At 41.0% G+C, this 24,175-nt stretch overlaps 1 protein-coding gene across 1 annotated transcript in view; it reads left to right on the top strand.

Moving 5' to 3' along the window:
* Positions 1-7,079, top strand: part of brinp3a.1 (bone morphogenetic protein/retinoic acid inducible neural-specific 3a, tandem duplicate 1) — a 54,968-nt gene extending 47,889 nt beyond the window's left edge. The window contains exon 8 of the mRNA XM_051706136.1: positions 5,179-7,079. Within this exon, the coding sequence (XP_051562096.1) occupies positions 5,179-6,289 (1,111 nt within the window). The 3' untranslated portion in view covers positions 6,290-7,079. The remainder of the gene's footprint in view (positions 1-5,178) is intronic.
* Positions 7,080-24,175: the final 17,096 nt, after the last annotated feature.

Raw genomic sequence — 24,175 nt, forward strand, 5'->3', positions numbered from 1 at the left:
TGATAATGTATTGCCTTTGATTAGGTTTGTGGAAGGAGAAAGTTCAGAACTTAGGGCTGAAAACGAGTGTTCAAAGATTGTAGAGGGTCATGGCCATGCGAAAAATACAATTATGCAAACCACGTAGGCAACCAAGTCAAGTGGAAACTACTTGAGTCAGATGGGGTGAATGCGAAGCCTAAAGCGATGATCAGCTTCACAGTTGACAGTTCTTGGTTCATTAATTATTCATATTGACTTCTCAAAGACCCATTATTCAGATATTCCTCATATTATCACTTAAACTAGTGTGGTGCTCTGGGATGTCGTGTAATACCGATAGTAGCAATAAGCATCAGCAGATACATATACAGGTAGATGCCTCTAGAAATCTTCTGTTATATACTTTATTTCTTGGAGTTTCAGACTTGCTCTAGAAATGACATAGATCTAGGTCATGAGAACAATAAAAGCATGTTTAGAGATGGTTCTGCAATCCTCCTTGATCTGACTACAAGTGTATCTTTCCTCTTTGAGACTGTGATTCAGGTTGCACCAAGAAAAATAAAAGCAGGCAAATAGAAAAGCCTCATTTTATTAGACTGCTTCCGAGTTTCTGATTTACTGTTTTGTTTTCTCTGTCATTTCATCATTCACCCTTGATTGATTTGAATTTCACAGCTCTTGGAATATTCTTTTTTCATTCCTTTCATCTGTCAAGCAGATGCAAAAACTACAGCTTGATAAATACATCAATGAAATACATTACCACATATGTCAAGGTTTGTTTTGCTTTGTGTGTGCTTTTACAGTATATGTGCTCTCATCTTGTCTTTCAATATACAAATGAATCTGTGCTCCAGTGTAATAATCATACACATAAGCTGTTTGAATTTGATATGTGGCTTTGAGAGCAGATGCCAGACAAATACATATTCTTTCATGGGTGTAATTTTAGTTAAAAGAGCAAAAATGCTTATTTATGCGTATTATTGTTCATTAATAAGATGTTTTTACAGTATAAAAATATGGAAATTCTCAAGTTTTTTTTTTTTTTTTTTTTTCTTTTGGAATAAATGGGCATGAGCATGTTTCATCTCTGGTGTGAATTTCCGTTTCGCTGTCAGTGAAATACGGTATGCTGACAGGCTGCTGAGATTTCCTCCATTGCCAACCACCTGCATACTGACTGTCTCTTAGGCAGTCTGGCACCATGAATATTTATACATTCTGTTGCCATCACTTATGTTTTAATCCAGAGTAAACTGTTTTTCTCTGAGCAAGTGGAAATTTCATGGCAGAGAAAATCTAGCTATCTAGTAGGATAGCGTTGACAAAAAGCATTGGGAAATTGCCGAAATAGATGTGTTCACTATAAAAGGAAAGCATTACCATACACAGAAATCGCCTTGCAACAGCTCTAATGAGTTATGTAGTAGCTATAAGGCAGTTCAGAAGGGAAATTAAGAATGGTAAAATCTACAGTACTTTACAGTGAGGTTGTATACATATATACAAATAATAATGAACAATATTTATACAGTATTTATTAATGTTGGTTAATGTTAATTTCACACATACTAATACATTATTAACATTAAAAGTTGTATACATTAACTTACTTTTGTAATGTTTAATGTGTTTGCTCATGTGTTTCATGTCATGTGGTCCCCTGGTCATGTGATTTCATGTTTCCCTCCATGTTCATGTGTCTTGTTTTCATTGGTTTATTGTCTAGTTACCATGTTATAAGTTCTGTCTTGTCATTGGTTAACTTGTTTGTCTTGTTACCCTTGTCCATGTATTTAAGCCTCATGTTTGCCATTGTCCATGGTCAGGTATTGTTTGTTTGTGTAATGGTGGGTCAAGTCAAGTCAAGTCAAGTCAACGTCAAGTCAAGTCAAGTCAAGTCAAGTCAAGTCAAGTCATGTTTATGCAAAGTTTATAGTCAAGTCATGTTATGTCAAGTCAAGTTATAGTCAAGTTCATGTTTTGTATTTGTTCACGTTTGTAGTTAGGGTTTTTGGATTTCACGTTTGGAAATAAAACTGCACTTGGGTTCATCACACATCATCGTTTCTTCGTCTACCTGTTGCCAGCCATCGTTACAACTTTGCATTCATAAGGCATTATGAACTTACAATAAACAATAGTATTTTTATAAATGAACATGAATGAAGATTAAATAAATGCTGTAAAAAATATTGTTAATTGTTAATGCTAACATTAAAGGGATAGTTTGCCCCAAAATTTCAATTCTGACATCATTTGATCAACGTGTTGTTTGAAGCCCATTTAATTTTTTTTCTGTGGTACACAAAAGGAAATGTTAGACAGAATGTAAGCCTCAGTCACCATTCACATTCATTATATCTATATATATATATATATATATATATATATATATATATATATATATATATATATATATATATATATATATATAATTATTTTTTATTTTTAATTTTTTTTACAATGAAAGTGTATGGTGACTCAGGCTAACATTTTGCCTAACATCTCTTTATGACATCTCATATGTTCCATGGAAGAGAGAAAGTCATGAGGGTTTGGAACAACTTCGGGGTGTGTAAATGGTGACAGAGTTTCATGATGTTTGGATGAAGTATCCCTTTAATGCTTACAACTTTATTGTAGCATGTTACCATAAAAATTTGGCAAACGGCACACGATGCACGCAACAGGCAACAAAAACAAGACAGGAGACGTGTGTGAGAGTTCGGCCACACACAAACCCAAAACCTCAGACCAAAGTGACTGAACTTCAGCACAACATGTAGACAGCTTGCTACCCTGGTGCGCAATGAGAGGTGCACCTGTGTTCGCAAGAAACAGACATCAACTATTGATGCGAGTGCATGCTTCCAAGATGACATAAGCACGATGCACCCACGTCAATAACAGACAGACAGGAGCATGAGTGTCCGGATTCCGACACAGACCGAAACCGAACCACACAGGAACACAGGACCCAGACACCATACTCCAGACATGAAACAAGATAAAAGCCCAGACTGACAGAGTGACAGTAACTCTCGGGCTCGACCGAGGCGTCCACCTCCGTGTGGGGAGTGCCCTCGTCCTTGGGTTGGGATGAGGATGGGAAGTCTTCCGAGGCACCGGCTGTGATCAATTCTTCCCATTTAAGGGCTTGGCTGACTGTCTTGAAAAAGTACTCATCCTCGCCCCATTCTGGGACACAGGATCTAATAGGTTAATTCAGACCTGCCCAAAAAATATAAATTAGGCAGGTCTGATTGTATCCCAGACCCAAGGACAGTGAAAAAAATTCTAGGGCATATCCCTGCCTTACCCCACACAGCCTCTTGGTGTGCTCTGCACACTGGTGAGCAGGAGAACCATTAAAAAAACATCTCCGCTGGGTCCATCTTGGCCAGTTCATACTGTCATGATTGAGAATGTGGCTCAGGACCCAAGCACGGAATTTAAAAAATAAATGATTTATTAACACAAAAAGGGCAAAAACAAACCAAAACTCCCACAAGGGTGAAAAAACAAGCATAAACTATCCCGTAGAGGGAAAAGGTAATCCAGGGCTGGGGCAGAAGTGAGTGGGGAATATGACCAACCGGACCGGGTAGGGATGAACAGGACAGGAAATTAGACCGACTGCCAGACTGACTGGAATAAACAAACAAACACACATGACCGACTGAAAAACATGACTGGAAACAAGACAAACTGGCACTGGAGGAGACTAGAGCAAACACCATGAGACTAAAATAGGGAGAGAAATTAACAGGTTAACAAGACAGGGCATGTGTGACTAATAAACTAATAATGGGCAAACAAGGAGGCGGGGTTTGATGTAAGACAGAGAGACACACGGCGATACAGAAACAAAACAAAGCCACGTGCTCTCACAAGACAACAAAACACCCGTATGGCATGAGCACACATCACCAAGACAATAAGGCAATATACACCATATACACCAAACAAAGCGATGCCATGCATTCTCACACTAAACGAAACCAGATGCACGCAACAGGCGACAAAGAAACAAGACAGGACACGTGTGCGAGAGTTCGGACATACACAAACCCGAAATCTCAGACCGAAGTGACCGAACCTCAGCACAGCGTGAAGACAGCTCGTGACCTGGGCACTAAACACGAGCACAACGCGAGGCGCACCCGTGTTCATGAGAAACAAACATAAACTATTGACGCGAGTGCATGCTGTTAAGATGACTTAAGCACAATGCATCCACGTCAATAACAGACAGACATGGAGCATGAGTGTCCGGATCCCAACACAGACCAAACCCAAACTAGACAGGAAGTCAGGACCCAGAGACCATACTCCAGACATGAAACAAGACAAACCGAAGAGCACAAGGCAGGAAATACAACCGAAACCATGCACTCACACAAAGACAGACAAGAGACGATAATGCCATGGTCCTGTCAAACAAAAACCTAGACTGACAGAGTGACAGGATCATGATAGTACTGATATTTAAACTACAAAAATATGCACAAATATTATCCTGTTCAGGTCGATTATGATTTGTGTCTCCTATTGAGGATTGATTATCAATGGCATTAATACTTGTCAATAATTACATTAAACATGGTTCATATATTTCATAGAAATTTTGTACTTGGGCATTTGTAGACATGCTATTACTTTAAAATTAGATTTTAATCTAGAATAAATTTTACCTCACAGCTGTATGAAATAAATGTTACCCTGTTATTGTAATTTGACAGATCGTCCTGATCCACTCCACTGGGTTCATTTGTTAGTGGCTGCAGAGAGAATCATAACAGTATCTGAATATGCATGTCATGTTAATTTCTTCTAGATGGGCTTTTTAATGCCCATAAAATAGATGTAATTATTTGGAAATAATACTCACTGTTTTTTTAAGTATAGAGTTTTCCACATTTTCTAGTTAGCATCATCTAAAATTATGATGAAAACCTTGTATTGTGTATTAAGAATATTGTTTTATAACACCTCCATATTTCAAGCTCAATTCTAACAGCCTTAGGCTGAAAGCTAATGTAGAAGGATAAACAAAGCATGTTCCCATGAGCTTTCAGTACCTTGATTAATTCTTGTAACATCTTTGATATATCTATTTTATCTTCAGACTTAGTCTACAAATTATGAAATACCATGTCATTTACAACTTTCATTCCTTCACCATAGGCCTCTCAGCTATTGGCTGAGGTATGTCCTTTCCATCATGTACTGCAGTGAGAACAATCAGGTAGGCTCCTACATGGAGGAAACGCGGACCTGCTCCTGTCATTACGTACACCCATCCTGTCAGGGCGTTATCCCTTGCTCTGTCGGCGATGGTCCTTACTGCGCCACCTGTTCCTATGAGAATCGCTCCCGCTGTGCTAGCTGTAATCCTGGTTTCATGCTGAGCCAAGGGACCTGTAGGAACACCATCCCGGATTCTACTGACAACTACATTGGTTTTGAAACAGACCTCCAAGACCTAGAGTTGCGCTACCTCCTGCAAAAGAAAGACGGGCGAATTAGTATTCATGCCATGTTCATAAGCAATGATGTCAGACTCAATAACTGGTTTGATCCCAGCTGGAGAAAGAGAATGCTGTTGACACTCAAGAGTAACAAGTTTAAGTCTACCCATGTTCACATGCTCCTAGGGATCTCCCTGCAGATATGCCTTACTAAGAACAGCACTCTAGAACCTGTGATGTCCATCTACATCAACCCATTTGGAGGTAGTCATTCAGAGAGCTGGATCATGCCCATTGACCAAAACAGTTACCCTGACTGGGAAAGGACCAAGTTAGACATCCCGCTTGACTGTTATAATTGGACCCTGACTCTGGGTAACAAGTGGAAGACCTTTTTTGAGACAGTGCACATTTACCTGAGGAGCCGTGTTAAATCAGCTCAGGAGAATGGCACTTCCCATTTTGAGCCATTGGAATACATGGACTCCTCCCGGAACCTCGGCTACATGAAAATCAACAGCATGCAGGTGTTTGGTTACAGTATGCACTTTGATCCAGATGCCATCCAGGACTTGATCCTGCAGCTGGACTATCCATACACGCAGGGCTCACAGGACTCGGCCTTGCTACAGCTGCTGGAAATCAGAGACCGTGTGAACAGATTGTCTCCACCGGGCCAGCAGCCTTTGGATCTGTTCTCTTGCTTATTGCGCCACCGTCTCAAACTCTCGACCACTGATGTGGTCCGCATCCAGGCTGCTCTTCAGGCCTTCACCGCCAAGCAGCCCAATTCAATGGATTATGAAACTACCAAACTATGTAGCTAGTAAGGCAGTTCAAGTTAGCAGTACATTTGTAGCTGTTTCATTAACTGTAGTTAATGGCCTGGTATTCTTTCAGAAAAAAACAACAGACTGCTGCTGGTATACAGTGTTGATGGTCCAGGTTTGTTTTGCAACAGTTGATGTTAGTTTGAAGCACTGATGTAATGAGCCAATTCAGAAGAAGGTCCAACACCATGCCTTTTTTTTTCTTAACTACAGTGAGTTTTATAATGACTCACTAGCTTGAGGACCCTTCATTTTTTTTTATTTCATTTTCATGTCACACTGCTGAAATTAGAAGCAGCACCAGTCCTGATTAACAATGCATTAAAAACATGAACATTGTCTGGAAAAAAGTTTCCTGTTCTGTTTTGGCGTGACTTTTATTTTTCACCTCTTCATTCTGTGCTGAGCTGAACAGAGGCAGTAATCAGGTGGTGAGCCAACCCTTGGTAGTGTAATCAGGCATCCCCACTGTGTCTGGGCAAAATTCTGACATGTTTATTGTCATTTTTTTTTCTTTTGTATGCCTGTCAACACTGTAACTAGAAAATATAAGTTTCCTAATTGACAATAGATAGTTTTGTTGATTCTTAAAGGTATTTTTAAGGTGTTTGTTGAAATATGAATGTAGGAGGAAATCACACACAACACACAAGGTCTTATTATATATTCTGTTTCATGTACATTTATTTTTATAAAATCTATTATTTGTGACAGGCTACGGAGGTAATATCCATAAAATGTATAGAACATGAATTTGTTAATACTCCAAATAAAAGTCATTTTTATGTGCCGTCTCTAAATACCTCTAATGTCTTGAATTGCAGATCTTTAAAATGATTTATTTTATTTAGAGGCTCTCATACAGTATATGATTTTCTTAAATTATACAGAGAGAATATACTCTTTTTTTTATTCTTGGACTCTTTACTTAGCATATATGTACTATGTTTTTGTCTGTGTATTTTGCAGGCAATGGTAGAGTTGACAGAGTTTATTTTGACTTATAAAAAATACGTTTTCACGGTTTTATGTAATGCCAGTTCATCTCACCAGACAAACATATTATTGTATGTTTTAAAGAGCTGGAAGACAAGTCTCTCTAAGAAACAATTGCACCAAAAGAGCCATCACAATACATCTATGAGAAAAGCTTTGACAACTTACATCATGTCATAAGAAAAACACATTTAAACTAAGGCCCACGCAGGAGTCTATTTGGCTGCTTTTTTGTAACATCAATGTTTCTTAACTTTTCTACTTGTATCACCTTGAGGCGAAGTGAGCCATATCATTAGGGAACAAACTTGTGAAATTTCCACAATGGAAAAAAGTTAGGTAGCATTTTTTTTTAACTTAAAAGAAAGCAAAAAGAAGTTATTGATTGGTCAGCTGTGGTATGTTTCAAATAAGGGACCTGCAAAGACATCTATTTAAAATGGCCAATGTAGGGCCATACTAATCAGCATTATGTGGAGCAGTAGCCAGTAGTACCGTTCACAGATATGATTACTTAATTTTGGTGATCAACAACTGGGACAAACAACACATCAGGCTCTGCATATGGAGTGACATTGTTTTCTACATTAGCAGCTCTAATACTAGTTCACAGTGACAGGAGAGTAATATCCGCCCAGCCAAATGTCTTATACATTTAAACTGATGCATGTCAGCTGAGAGGAACAAACAGACCTCAAAGTCCATTATCTTAGATGGTTCTCTTACCATCTGTACCATTCTGTTACCATCAAGACTACAATCTGCTAGACTATTATATCTTACTGGCTTCCTTGAAATGAATGGATTTTGTATCACAATGATTCACTCTAGACACCACCACATATTAAACAGAAAAGGGGTGTGTGATTAGTGTGGTTTAAGGCTGGCATTACACCAGTTCTCTAAGACTTTCTTTAAATTAATTTCAAGCTTCAGATCCATTATATACACTTTATATAACTTTAATTGTAATTTCTACACAGTTTGGAATAATAATAATAATTGCATGAAAACGTATAAAAGATTTTAAGACGTAAGAGATAACATAGGCCTAACATGAATTGTGTTTTTTTTTTCTTTTATTTATTTATTTATTTATTTTTTGCCCATTGGCAAATGAGCACTGAATGAGGGACACTATGGTCCTAATAAAGTTCCCAACGTGGTCTTCTGCTGTTGTAGCCCATCCGCCTCAAGGTTCTAAGTGTTATGCATTCTAAGATGCTATTCTGCTCACTACAATTGTACAGATTGGTTATCTGAGATAGCGTAGCCTTTCTCTCAGCTCGAACCAGTCTGGCCATTCTCCGTTGACCTCTCTCATCAACAAGGCATTTCTGTCCGCAGGACTGCCTCTCACTTTTTTTTGGCACCATTCTGAGTAAACTCTAGAGACTGTTGTGTGTGAAAATCCCAGGAGATCAGCAGTTACAGAAAAACTCAAACCAGCCCGTCTGGCACCAACAATCATGCCACGGTCAGAATCACAGATATAATTGTTGTTGACCCATTCTGATGGTTGATATGAACATTAACTGAAGCTCATGACCTGTATCGGCATGATTTAATGTATTGCAATGCTGCCACATGATTGGCTGATTAAATAATCACATGAATAAGTAGGTGTACAGGTGTTCCTAATAAAGTGCTCACTGCTCAGTGAGTCTAATTGTTCATGTTTTAAGTATAAACCACACAAAGTGTTTAGATTTATGATTAAAAATAAATAAAAATATAATAAAATATTTTTTTTTATATCAATTCTCTGAATACAAGTATAAATATCTTGCTGTTTTGCTTCTGAAGTAAATTTATCTTGTTTTAAGAATGCTTTGATATTTTACTGGGAAAAAAAAATACTGATTCAGATTATAATTTGTGCAGTGAGAAAGGGGTTAGAACAAAGGGTTGGTCTTGCTGCATCACTTCTGAGGCAAATTGGTGTTAAATGCACAAAGTGAGAAAAGCAATTTTAGTGAGTTTGTGCTCACTCACAACTGTACAGTCACCAACACCCCCAATTAGCACTTAAGCATATTGTTAATAGGATGTTTTCTATTTTATTGTGTTATAATGTATTTTGCATAGTCTTCCTTTCCCCAAAATAACACATCTTACACATTAAAACTGTCATCTCAAAGTTGTGGTCTAATATACACAAAATATGAAAACATATCCTGCGTTTGAAATCACATACTGTCACAGTATGAACTGTTTTTGATGAAGGGCGCACTTATCTGATGGTAAAACAGTACGTTCTTTAGATATGCATGCGAGTAGTATGAATAGATTCCATACATACTTCATCCAGGGACGTGGGTATTAAACTGTATCCAAATATATAAGAATAACAACAACCTGGAAAATAAACTACTCTGGTTTTGTTGAACAAGCAAACACAAGGAACAGAATGCATATATATATATATGGTTGGTTGGTTCATTTGGTTCTTTGTTGATGTGGTTTATGGTTATCCACGTTGTTTTATATCTTCTTCATTAAAGCCTGCAAATTGATGGTTGGTTGGTTGGTTGGTTCATTTGGTTCTTTGTTGATGTGGTTTATGGTTATCCACGTTGTTTTATATCTTCTTCATTAAAGCCTGCAGATTGATCCATCTCCTCTTCATCATCTCTACTATACACAATACATGACAATATATCACTTAATATCGAAAAGAGCTGTCCGACTTGCGGTTTACCACTGTTCATTCAAGTCCAGTGTTTTGAACGTGATGTCTCCTCAGTTCCCTAGGGATTATGGGATCTTAAAGTGTCCAGTTGATGCACACTTTAGAATGTCGTAGCAAGTAGTAGGTCTTCCAGGTATTTCTCACTTATAATTTTTTTTGAAAACTGAGATTTGGACATACTACTCCATTGGCATACTTTTTCTGGCATACCATATAGTAGGGAAGTATGGATATTCAGACGCAGCAGTAGGGTCTCATTCACTAATCGTGAGTACAAACGTTTTCACGCAGAGATCATGATTCATCAATAAGTTCGCACTAAAATGTATTCTAAATTTACGAAAAATTTAGGACCAACTAGTACAGCGCTTCTAACTCTTATAAGGTGCCGGTACGGTGTCCTGTTTGAGAAACAATCAGGGCAAGGGGCAGAACCGCTATAATTTCTTTGCACTTCGAGCACTGCCTTTGGACCACACACACAGTCTGAACCTGTGGATGATGAGGCACAGATAAATCCTCCTGCTCAAGCAGCGCTCCAAGCACGCCTTCAGTTCATCCAACATCTACAGTATGTGGTACATACTGTATTATATTGTAATATATTTCTAGATTATAATGCTATACTGCACTGTTTTATAGTGTGATGTTTTTTTGCCTTTCACTTCAGCGGCATCTTTCTTTACACATTTGCAACTGCATCGCATGGTGGTGCTGAAAACCCTTATATGGAGATTGTTTGGGTGTGTTTTATGCAAATTATTAACTTCAGGCACACACTCCATTTAGAATAATCAGAATAATCTGGATTCATTAACATTAGACCGAGGGTAGGAACAAATTCACTTGCGTACTCACCTGTTGTGAATCTGGCAAAAAAGTTCTCATTAATTTTTCTTTAAGTATGCAAAATCCACACAATTACTAGTGAATGACACCCATTGTTGTCACGTGGGAAAGCTGTTAAGGGTTATATCTCAGTCCAAAAGTCCAATTGTACAAATGTGTTTTCTCTAGCAGATGTTTTGAATGTTGCTTTTAAACACCTACACAGAGGTGGTGCCAGAGGGGGCTCAGCTGGTGCATAAGCACCTCCATGCATTAGCATAGCACCCCCATAACAGCCCCTCAAATTTCATAGTCCTACAAGTGTCAATTGATAACACAAAAACACTTCACAAGCTCTTAATAAATCTGACTAAAAAAAAAAATTATTAATTAGTGAGAATGTGATGTTAATGTCAGTGCAGAAGCAACTTCAAAGACCTGAAGAGCAAATTTGATAATCAGCCTGCTACCTCTTCAGTTAGTGCTATCGCTGTGCCTCCAGAACCGGCAGATATCAGTCAAGCTCCGGAAGAAGGCCAATGGCACCCAATGTTTCAAAATTACCCTGCTAGGACGTTTGGGCCACAGCAAAGGCTGGTATGAACAGTTTTCTTGGTTGGAGTATTCCATTTTAGAAGACAAAGTGTTTTGCTTTGCATGCAAGCATTTCTTGAAACATGGACATAGATGCCATTGTGAACCAGCGCTAACCTCCACTGGCATTCAAAACTGGCAAAAAGCTACAAAGACATTTAAATCTCACGGGGAAACTGCAGGACACAAGAATGCGATTTTAGCATGGAAAGAATTCAAACAGACCAAACAAACAGGCTCAAAGATAGCAAACTTTCTGGATAAGGGACATTCAGGCGAAGGAAGATAGGTGTTTTGCAGTAATGCTGGACAAATGTAAAAACATACTGTACATAAGAAAGAGCAGTTGTTTGTGGTAGTCCGCTTTTTGCGCAACAAAGTGATGATTGAAGAATTCCTTGACTTCACTCCAGCTGAAGGTCTGGATGCAGACTCAATACTGAGAAAGATTTAAATGACATAGGCACTTGCGTTAGGCAGTGCTACGATGGTAGAGCTGGGATGTTAGGTTGTCATAACAGGGTATAAGAAAAATTTCGTCAACATGTTCCTCAAGCCTTGTACATACACTGTCACACTCACATGCTGAATCATTGCAAATGCTGTATAACTTCTTTTCTGGATCAGTCATTCATGACATTTTTATAAAAAAACAGAACTTACACCAACAGAGAAGACTGTCGAGCTCAAGAAATTCTCAGACACTCGCTGGGCATGGCAGTATTCTCAACTGTGGGCCATAAAGAAAGTGCTCCCAGCCATACATGCTACACCACTTGATGTAATCAGCCAGGAAAACCCACGCAGGAAACTTGAGGCATGGTCCCTTAATGTACTCATTGATACACAGTTTGTTTTGCACCTGGCATTGTTTGAGGATCTTTTCAAAGTCACCAAGTTCATGTTCGGTTACCTACACTCACCCGACCTTGAACTTTCATCAGCAGGAGATTTAGCTCAGTCTGTTATCGCCACTATTTTGGAGAAACGTTTAGAAAGTTAATGGGAAGAAATAAAAGACCATGCTCAAGATAAATGCACAAAGATGGGTATCACTGCAGCAAGCCCACGGTATGAGAAGAGAATGCCCCAGGTACCATGTCACTTTCAGGACTTCGCTGTAGTAGCAAATACAGAAAGGATGCAATAGACCAATGACTGGGATAATACCCTAAAAACACACATTTTATCCCATCTTTGACAGGCAGCTGAACGAAATGAAAAGACATTTTTCAACAGAGGCGAATGGTGTGTTGACTGTTGTCTCGCCACTCAATCCTAAACAGAAGACATTTCTGGATTAACAGTGTGTAACACCATGGCCTGCTATTATAGGATAAATGAAAAAAACCTGGATGCAGAGTTGCACCAGGTTCAAAAGCTTTTGAAAACAAAAGAAGGACACAATTCACTGCACTCTTGATTTTATCGTGCTCATGAAGCCATACAAAGATGCCTTCATGGATCTGTACAAACTGTTATGCATATAGGTGACTCTTCGTGTTACAAGCGCAAGCTGTGAGTGGAGCTTCTCTTGTCTCCGGCATCTTAAATCATACTTGAGGAACAGCAGCAGGGATACCCAGAACAGCAATTTATCGGTGTTGGCCATAAGACGCAACATGTGCAAGGGTTTTTGATGTTGAAAAAATCACTGATGTCTTCGCCGTTAACCATAACATCAGACACATAATCCTGCTGTGAAAACAACTAAGGGTGAGTAGGCTTTTGATATCAGTGTTCACACTTGTTATGCTGCATTTAGAGAATGCATTTGCTGAGTTGGAAATGTTGTATTGCAGTGTTGATTTTCATTCGTAGTATTAGTGTTAATTTTATAACTTCGCACACACATTTTATGGCAATGTAAATGTTAAGACAACTTTTTAGTTGTTGGTGAAAAATGTTGAGGGCATGATTAGTGATGTGTATGGTGTCGGGTTGTTTAACGATCGTGAAATGCGTTGCCATGGAGCCAAGTTGTGTTGTAAAACTAGCATCCCCTCTTAAGAGTGATGGACTCCTTTTAGCACCTGTGGCCAAAATTTCCTACAGTAGTTCAAAACCCTCTTAAACTAGAATATTTTTTTTTTGTGTGTGTGTGTGTGTGTGTATTCTACCCTCCATATATAACCTATTTAGCTCTTGGGTAAACAAGTGAACATAATCTAACCACACTGGCATTTATTAAGGCAAGGGTCAAATATATTATGAAGGCAAATTTTTACAGACAAGTTTAACAGTTTTCTTAGGACTTTCTTAGGTATTTTACATGAAAGTAAGGTTCAGGCATTTTTTACGGGGCATTTTTGTTGGGGCAGGTTGTTACATGTGTTTAAAATGTCCGATTTATTAGAGCTGTAGAAATGTACGTGTTAACGCATGCAATTAACTGAAAATGTTTAACGTGTTAATTTTTATTTAAGGAGATTAACGAATTTACCAATTTTCACATTAGATTCTGACATTTTATTCAGTCCCGTGTGAGAACTAAATACTTTCTGGAATAGTAAGGAACCTTTGCAATTTAACCGGGGTCATTACACTGATGCACACACCACAAACACACACAATAGTGGCCCTGTCCCAAATGGCACACTTAATGTGGACTTGTGGTCTCATGACCTTCATTTGTGCATCCTGCAAAGTCCACGAGACCATAGGGTTTCCCATTTGACATTTTAGCTCTCAGAAGGTTGCTCTCGAGTGCATACTGCTGAGCCTTCATCGGTGTGAGCTCCTAGTGGTCTACTACCCAACAGTCCCTGCTGCTGATCCTCATGACCAATGACAGTGGACTGGAGTTTCCGTGCTGGAGGAAAAATCATGGCGGATTAAATATTGATTTCAGTAATTGTTTTTTTCCTGATTGTCAACTACGGGTCACTTGCTTTTCTAGTGTACATAGTTTCGCTTTTTAGTCTTGTAGGGCTTTACTGGTTGTTTAGATCAGTGTTACTATCAGAAATAATTAATAATTATTTCTTTAGTTATTAATTAATATTTAAATTAATTAATTGAATCTAACTCATTAAAACCTCATATGGGTCTCCAGTAAATGTAGTGTGCTACGTTTAGGAGCAGGTTTGGTTATTAGCAATAATTAATAATTATCAAAGATAATTATTAAAATCAATAGAACATTGATGAGAATCAATGTTAGCTTTTTTTTAATCCTTTAAATCAACAATTATCAAATATAATCACTAATCATTAACATCGATGAAACATTAATTAAAATTAACACTAGCTTATTGATCATTCAAATTCAACAATCATCAAAGATAATGATCAATTATCAAAAATCAATAGAATATTAATAAGGATTAACATTGACGGGGCACCACCCTGGAATCAGGGACTAATAACCAGATAGTATAACAGTCTCAATATTAGATTGTTTTCTTAGGAAAATTGACATCCGAAGAATATTCGGGAGAAAGAACAATGAATGAAGGCTTGAATCCGAGCACTGACATCCCGTCAGCATGACACAGGTATATGCAAAACAAACCAAAACACTTCTCTTTGTAATATAACAAAGTTTATTTATGCAGTAATATCAATTAATAATTAATACAATGCAGTCAATAAACTTCTGACTTACAACTACAAACTAAACAGTGATATGAATAGATATGGAAACTAAAATAATCCTATAACACATGAGGGTGTGTGTGTGTGTGAGAGCGAGTGTGTGTGTGTGTGTGTGTGGTTAGTACGAGAGAGAGAATAAAGTGATGGCCCCAAAGCCGGTTTCGCGATCGTGGGAGAGGAAGCAGCTGTTAGTTTATCACTCAGAGACGCGGTGGACGGCTCGTAAACCGTCCCGGTCTTTGATTCTTTAATGAATAAACTCAGTTTGCCGGTCTCACCCGCGATGGCGGAAATGCACAACAGTCCAATGTGGTTGGACCACAATACAATTCAAATTCGTGATAATTAATACCCTGAGCATTAATAATGAGCGGACATGGCAGTCCGTAAACTGTACAAGCAAAAACCTTGGTACACAAGAATAACACACTATAATACTCTATCTCTGCCCAGACGTAAACCTCTTACTTGAATTGCACGAGGATGCAGAATGTGTGTTCATCCGTCCTTTATATCAGACTCGGTTCCTCGAGGCTCGAGGCCGTGACGGGAGGCCGTTTCCTCGCTCTGTCTGTGGGCAGTACGGCTGCTGATTCTCGGCGGGCTGGCGGAGAAATTAGCGATGTCGACTTGATTGAAGATGGAAGAGAAATCTTTAATCTCTTCACTTCTGCAGGCAAACGGATGAAGGTGCGGATTGCTTGGCGGTCTCCTTCGGATCCGTTAGAGTGTTCGGTGGAACACAGAGTAATCTCAACTTGTCCAGCGAGATGGAGATTGTATGGCCACAGTTTCAAGCCGGACGTTACTTCCTTGTGCCACGAGGCTGCACCTGAGAGCAGCGATGAGCTGCGTCTACACACGGCAAGCAAAGTTGCTGGAAGCAAATCCCGGAAGCATTTCAGAGGTATTTCTACTCCTGATGATGTCACGGTTGAGGTGCATTCTGTTGTGTGCCTCATCCAATAGGAGTTGAGAGTTCGATCCTTTAGTGAGCAAGGCTTCATGGGATTTGTAGTCTGTTTTGGACTCCCTTTGTTTGATTTTGGCACGATTTTTATCAGTATAATTTATGACCTGGTATGTGGGGGCCTGAGTTAGGTTTTACGACTGTGTTAGGCCTGCCTTTGTCTTCTATCTGAATACATGAGGCCCAAATGTATAATTGGTTCAAAACTTTGTTTTATTCAGTTTCCCAGAGATGGAATTTCTGCTGTTCAGCTTCTAAATATAATTTTTCATGAGGAAGTTTTACATTCATGTAGGACTTCGAGGCAGTAGAGTACTGATGCCCATTTCACAGCGCAAGCATGATCGGCACTTGAGCAGAGCGTATTTTTTTCGGCATCCATAATAACAGGTTAGAGCATTCACATTGGAAGCGTCAGCAGTGCGTCAGAGCATAGCGTGAGCTGCAGTACAGCGGGGGTTTCAGCTCTGAATCTATTTTTGCAGCGCAGCTCGCGCTCAATTAAAGTGACCGTGCACTGTTGAGGGATAAAATGAATGTGATTTGACACAAAAAAAGTACACAATGCACAGAATAAGCATATATTAGTAGTCTAGTGTCTCTTTATACTGTATGAATTAGAGCACATCTGAAAAACAAATTAAAAGAAAAAAGAAATTCCAGGAGATTTAACAATTTAAACTAATTTAAAATATTTAAATTATAGATCTTAATCAGAAGGTTTATCATTTAAAACTACAGTAAACTACAACTTATGAGCCTGAAAATATGAGACCAAAATATTTTATGTACTATTAAACATAGAACTAGTCTATAGGCTTCAGAAAATACCCATTCACAGCCGAGTTTGCTTTCACTTGTAAACACATGCACGTGACAGACCGTGACGTTGGTAAATTCAGAACTTACCTCATTCATGTTCAACAATGGATGATACAAGGTTGATTGTGGAGGTGGAGAAGCACAAAGTGCTCTATTGTTTACCTTTTAGATGCAAATGTGGTCCTCCTCCTCATGTAAATAATATTTTACATTGATCAAGTTTGTAATACTAATCAATGACCATTTTATAAGTTATGGTCTTTATTCAAATAAATACTCACTGAGGTATCATAGAAATCACAGTATTTTTCTGTATAGAGCCGCTGCTGTAATGCTATAAAAACGCTTCCTGTGTGAAAGCCCTGTCGAGTCTGCAGCTGCAGTTACGCTGTAGTTAAGCTGACACTATGCTCAAGTCTCGCTCAAGCTTGTGATGTGAAACGGGCATTAGAGAAATTGAACAATTCTACACAGAATGACTTAAATACAGAATCTACACTGACTTTCTCCTGAGCTATAAACAAGTTCGGACTGGTGCCAGCAAGTCTGAGTTTGTCGCATCTGGCAAATCTTAACTGCAGGGAAGCACAGCAAAACTCCTCAGTCTTTGATGTTAATCAGATAAACCCCCAACTCATCACATGACTGATCAGACCGTTTGCCGGGGAACTCTATTTATGATCGCCATGGAAATTTATACTAAAATTATTATACTAATCATGGGGCATGTTTCTGGCTTACCATCTCACATAAGGCTTAAATCATGAACATTTGACATTTCAAATGTTGAACTTTTCTTTATTTCACTACTATCCAAATACCGTGTAGGATTTTACCAAAAATGTACAAATGCATTGTATGCAGATGATAACCCCGACAATTATGTTTCTCATTACGTGTAATGTATTATCCATGTTTAAATCTAACAAACTCAATATTAGGAAGTTTTATCATGCATTATAACTGAATTATAACTGTAATTTAATAAGAAAGTGCATGTGTTTGGTATAAAATGTATTTTCTTTTAAATTCCAGAATGATGGTGTGAAGTATTTTTGGGTCATTTGCAGTTATAGTTCTCTTATGAAATTCATTATTAAAATGTTCACTTTTTGAGTGGGAAACTCACAAACCTTAGAACAATAGATCGTAAATTAATTATCTTGAGGCGAGGACAGAAATGACCTAGCAAAAGACACTTCTGATTTGCTCAAGACACCTGTGGGGTGCGGCTAACCTCAACTCAACAAAACCTCCCCGCCTAGGACGAACGCTCTCTGTTCTTCATTCTTCTTCTTGCACACATGTGACAGGGAGTCCCGAGTCTACCTTGTGGGAGCCCTCGCTTCTGGGGTTTGGCCTGGTCATTTCATCACCCACCTGGCATCCAAGATCTTCAACAGAATTCCAGGACATTGACAAAACATAAAAAGACTTCATACGGACCCAGCCAAAGAACCAAAACAACACTCAGAACTTGTGCAACTACAAACCTCCAAATTTTCGCTGAAAGTGCTGGTGTTATATCAAATAACTGGGTAACCCAATCTAAATCGAGGCATACAAAATTAATGCTACACTATTTAACTTTTTTGGTTAAAAAATAACAAAATGTTATTAATAAGAGAGTGCAAAAAAATCCATCTTCCAAACCATGTCTTTACCCAAATACACTTTGATAAACCTATAATAATGATTTATATTTTAGAGCTGTCGGGATGAATTTCACTCGAAATTGCATACATAAGTCATTCGCCCCATGCGTGTTCACGTCATATCCGTACACAGAGAAAATAATCTCTGGCTACTGTAGCGTGTGTATGGTGAGGGAGTAGCGTGAAGCTGAATGTTTGTTGTTACAATGAACAAGAAAAATTTACCATAGATCATTAAAAATGGCAAACCTCCAGAGAATAACCGGTTGTAAAAACAAAGAAACCCTGAACATAGCAGAGTCTACAATCAAAAAGTGAACGCGACAGAGTCCGTAATAAAACCCTAATCAACATCGGCTTGGCTAACCAGAGGTGGTGACAACTCCAAGATCTGAAAGGATTTAAAAGCGACCCAGAGATGGCTTTTTTTCTTACTCAACAGGTAAGATATTTTATTGATATGGTTTATGTATAGTTGTGTAATCACAAACACACACACACACACACACACACACACACACACGTCTGTGTGTGTGTAGTGAAATACAATAATTATACTGTAATCGGTGCAAAACTTTTCACTTGCTAGCACCCGTGGGTATTTTTCTTTATAATGGCAATAATTTATATAAATAAATCCTTTAGTTCAAGGCTTGCCAAGGACATGTAAATCTTGAAATGATGTTGACCACTGGTTGGTAACAATGACAATCTATAAATGAGTTACTACCGTAGTCTATTTGGACAGAATATATTGCAGTTATAAAAATGTTACAACGTTTGACCTTATCAGACTAGCAACAGTTATGTCTAATGTTAACGAACATTGCCTAACTTTTTTAACGTGATTTATTTCAAAACGTCAATGTTTCCAGTAAGTCAAAAAAACAGCATAAGATATGGCCCTTACCTGCTCAGATGACATGTTTTCGGATGTCTGTCTTTTCCTTTCTTTCATTATTTATTTGTCCATTCGCTCTGATAAGATGTCCTGTATCCATGTGTATACCAGTGCCTCGAACCACATTCATCCGCACAGAGGAGCAGAGCCGAAGCACAACTTGCATCATTACCAAAACAATGTTCTTCTGCAAGATGCATCCAGTTTTATTTTTTAACCGCTAGAGGGCCAAATGTTATATCGTGTAGCTTTAAATAATGATGTTTCTCAAGGCATGGTCCATAAAGTTCATTTTTCCATTACAGATTATTTACATTTCACCTTATGTCAAAGCTCACTCACCAATCTTTGTTTTATGTTTGTCTACTGTATGTGTGTTAGTTTAGTTCCCTATCTGTCACTCACTCGACATTGTGTCGATGGTGTGGCACTAGGGGTCGCTCTTGGGAGCCCCAAACACCTCTGATCTTTGAGAAAAGGTCAATGGGAATTGGCGAGTGGAATTTGCATGCCACTCCCCCGGACATACAGGTGTAAAAGGAGCTGGCTCGCAACCCGTCGTGCTGGCTGGCCAGGACGATCCGACTCGGCTATGCGATTCAGTTCACCCGGCGCCCACCCACGTTCTGCGGCATCCGTTTCACCTCAGTGAGGGGCGAGAACGCCGCTGCCCTCCATGTGGAGATGAAGAAAGGGTTCTACAGCCCCTACTTCAACTTGCCAAAGAAAGGCGGTGGGTTGCGGCCAATCTTGGACCTGCGAGTACTGAACCGGGCCCTGCACAGACTCCCGTTCAAGATGTTGACCCAGAAGCGCATTCTGTCATGTGTTCGGCATCAAGATTGGTTCGTGGCTGTAGACCTGAAGGACACGTACTTCCATGTCTCGGTTTTACTTCGGCACAGACCCTTCCTGCAGTTCGCTTTCGAGGGCTGGGCATATCAGAACAAGGTCCTCCCCTTCGGTCTGTCCCTGTCGCCTTGTGTCTTTACGAAGGTCGCAGAGGCAGCCCTTGCCCCGCTATGGGAAGTGGGCATCCGCATCCTCAATTATCTCGACGACTGGCGGATTCTATCCCACTCTCGAGACCTGTTGTGTGCGCACAGGGACCTGGTGCTCAGGCACCTCAGCCGGTTGGGGCTTTGGGTCAACTTGGAAAAGAGCAAGCTCTCCCCGGTTCAGAGCATCTCATTTCTCAGGATGGAGTTAGACGCTATGATAGCCAGTGCTGAGCTTCCTGAAGTTGTTCAAGCAGAGAACAGCGATCACGCTGAAAAACTTTCAGAGGCTCCTGGGGCATATGACGTCCTCGACGGTGGTCATGCTGCTCGGGTTGATGCATATGAGACCGCTCCAGAACTGGCTTCAGACTTGAGATGGGCATGGCGCCGTGGCATGCATCACGTGGCCATCATGCTGATCTGCTGCTGCACGTTCAGCCCTTGGACAGACCTTGCATTTCTGTGGGTAGGGGTCCCCTTAAAGCAAGTGTCCAGGCATGTTGTGGTTACGACAGACACCTCCAAGTTATGCTGGGGCTCCGTGTGCAATGGGCACGCAGCCGCTGGCTCCTGGAGAGGACCGCGACTGCGTTGGCATGTCAACTGCCTCGAGTTGCTGGTGGTATTGCTGGTCCTGCGGAGGCTTTGGCCATTGATCCAGGGCAAGCACGTGTTGGTCCAGACGGACAACACAGTGATGGTAGCGTATATAAACCGCCAAAGTGGCTTATGCTTGTGTCGCATGACGCAACTCGCAACTCGCCTGCTGTCTCCTCCTCTGGAGTCAGCTGCGGGCCACTCACATCCCTGGCAACCTCAACCGTACAGCGGATGCGCTGTCATGACAGGTGACACTCAGGGGAGAGTGGAGACTCCACCCCCAGATGGTCCAGCTGATTTGGAGTCGATTTGGCGAAGCACAGGTAGACCTGTTTGGTTCCCAGGAATCCTCCCACTGCCTGCTCTGGTATTCTCTGACCAAGGCTCCCCTCGGCACAGATGTGCTGGTGCACAGCTGGCCCTGGGGGCTGCGCAAGTATGCGTTTCACCCAGTGAGCCTGCTTGCACAGACCTTGTGCAAGGTCAGGGAGGGCAAGGAACAGGTCATCCTCGTGGCGCCATACAGGCCCACCCAGACTTGGTTCTCGGAACTCACACTCCTCGTGACAGGGGCATCATCAGGCACCCGCGCCCAGACCTCTGGAATCTCCACGTCTGGCCCCTGGATGGGAAGCGGAAAATCTAAGTGGCCTACCACCGGAAGTGGTAGATACGATCACTCAGGCCAGGGCTCCCTCTATGAGGCAGCTGTATACCTTGAAGTGATGTTTGTTTGCAAATTGGTGTTATTCCCAAGGCGAAGACCCCCAGAGATGCGCATACGGGTCAGTGCTTTCCTTCCTGCAGGAGAGGTTGGAGGGGCGGCTGTCCCCCTCCACCTTGAAGGTGTATATGGCCGCTATAGCGGCACACCATGACGCAGTGGAAGGTAAGTCCCTGGGGAAGCACGACCTGATCATCAGGTTCCTGAGAGGCGCCAGGAGGTTGAATTCTCCTAGGCCGTGCCTCATTCCCTCATGGGATCTCTCCGTGGTCCTGCTGGGCCTGTGGAGAGCCCCGTTTGAGCCCCTAACATCAGTTGCGCTAAAGGCAGTCTCATTGAAAACTGCCCTCCTGACTGTGCTTACGTCCATCATGAGGGTTGGGGACCTGCAGGCATTCTCTGTCAGCGACACCTGCCTGGAGTTCAGTCCGGAATACTCTCATGTGGTCTTGAGACCCCGACCGGGCTATGTGCCCAAGGTTCCCACGACCCCTTTTAGAGATCAAGTGGTGAGCCTGCAAGTGCTGCCCCGGGAGGAGGCAGACCCAGCCTTATCGTTGCTGTGTCCAGTGCATGCTTTGCGCATCTACTTGGAATGCACGCAGAGCTTTAGACGCTCTGAGCAGCTCTTTGTCTGATTTGGTGGACAGCAGAAAGGGAACGCTGTCTCTGAACAGAGGCTTGCCCACTGGATCGTGGATGCCATCGCTTTGGCATACCAAGCCCAGGGCATGCCCTCCCCTTTGGGATTACGAGCACACTCCACGAGGAGTGTGGCATCCTCCTGGGCACTAACCAACGGCGCCTCTTTAGCAGACATCTGCAGAGCAGCAGGCTGGGCAACACCCAATACCTTTGTGAGATTTTATAATCTCCGGGTTGAGCCTGTTTCATCCCATGTGTTGTCAGGTACAAACAGGTGAGTATGCGGGACAGCTGGCCAGGTGTACCACTTGCGCACAGTGCCTTTCCCCTCCTGGAGGGGAAGACGTGCACTTTTTTCCCTCATGCGATTTCATGAGATGGTGGACCCTGGATGTCTTTCCTCCATAGCCCTGTGGCTAGCGAATTCCCTGTTGGTAAATCCGTGTCTCTCTTGGGCAGAGCTCCCTCTGCCACCGGTTGCCATGTTTGTAGAGCTCCTCTCCTCCGGGTAGGACCTACCACAGCGCCTCTTCCATGTGTGGCTGGCAAGCCCATGTGATGTATTTGCCACATGTTAACCTCCCCTTCGGGCAGGATGTGGTCTCCGCGGTGTCTTTCCCTCCTGGTGAAGAACACCTTCCCCGATGCGAATACATATGGCCCCAGCCGATAAAAGTTTTTCACTCTATGGGGAGAAAAAAAGAGAGAAATGGCTGTGGCTGGTGCGGCCTGTTCACATTGTAGATACGTCTTGTCCCCACCTCGGGGTGTGAAGGACTGTGTGACATTCTTGGGGCGCTGGGGGAGGCTACATGCCGGGTGCACCTGCTATTGGACACGCAGCGGCTTGCTTGCACCTGCACCGGCAGTCCACGTAACACAGTTCAGCTAGTTGTGGCTTTTCGTGTAGGGACCCCTAGTGTCACTACAGTGACACAACGTTGAGTGAGTGACAGATAGGGAACGTCTTGGTTACTGTTGTAACCTCCATTCCCTCATGGAGGGAATAAGACGTTGTGTCCCTCTTGCTACAACTCTGTAGTACCCGCTGAAATGGCTGGGACGCTGTCTCGGCTTCTCAGTGCAAAACCTGAATGATTGTTTGCGAGCCAGCTCCTTTTATACCCGTATGTCCGGGGGAGTGGCATGCAAATTCCACTCGCCAATTCCCATTGGCTTTTCTCAAAGATCAGAGGTGTTTGGGGCTCCCAAGAGTGACCCCTAGTGTCACTACATCAACACAACGTCTTGTTCCCTCCATCAGGGAATGGAGGTTACAACAGTAACCAAGACATTTTATGTTGTAGATAAGTTATTAAAGTCTTGTTTTTATTAAAAGAGAAGTTGACCATGTATTTGATTAAATCATATCGGTCCCTTGAAATCTGTTGATCCTAAACGCTAAATGCTCAAACACAGTATTTCAATCTATTTGCGATATTATTTTCAATGGCTATTAAAGTAGTTTTACTATAATAATTAATCTTAATTAATTGCTGGCCAAAGACTTTGATTGGACATAAACATTAATTATTTTAATATTCCCAGAATTAATAGTTTATTCACCTATTGAGCTAAATTCCTTGTATTAATGGTTGGAGAATGACGCAGGCACAAGCTCAAAGTCATAAGCATACCAGTATGCTAATTCCCTACATATAATTGGTGGAAGAACTCAATTCCAACACTAATTACATATAGCAAGTCGCTACAGATATTGGTGTATTGAATACTGGTAGATTCCAAAAAACAAATTACTATTTGTTTTATCCTACAATCATAAAAGTAGCTGCAGAACAGTGGCATTTCCTCCGAGCAGGCAAGGAAGGCTGTGCCTCCTCAAAAAAATTCAGATGAG

The sequence above is a fragment of the Myxocyprinus asiaticus genome, chromosome 9, assembly GCF_019703515.2.
Source record: "Myxocyprinus asiaticus isolate MX2 ecotype Aquarium Trade chromosome 9, UBuf_Myxa_2, whole genome shotgun sequence".
Taxonomy (NCBI): domain Eukaryota; kingdom Metazoa; phylum Chordata; class Actinopteri; order Cypriniformes; family Catostomidae; genus Myxocyprinus; species Myxocyprinus asiaticus.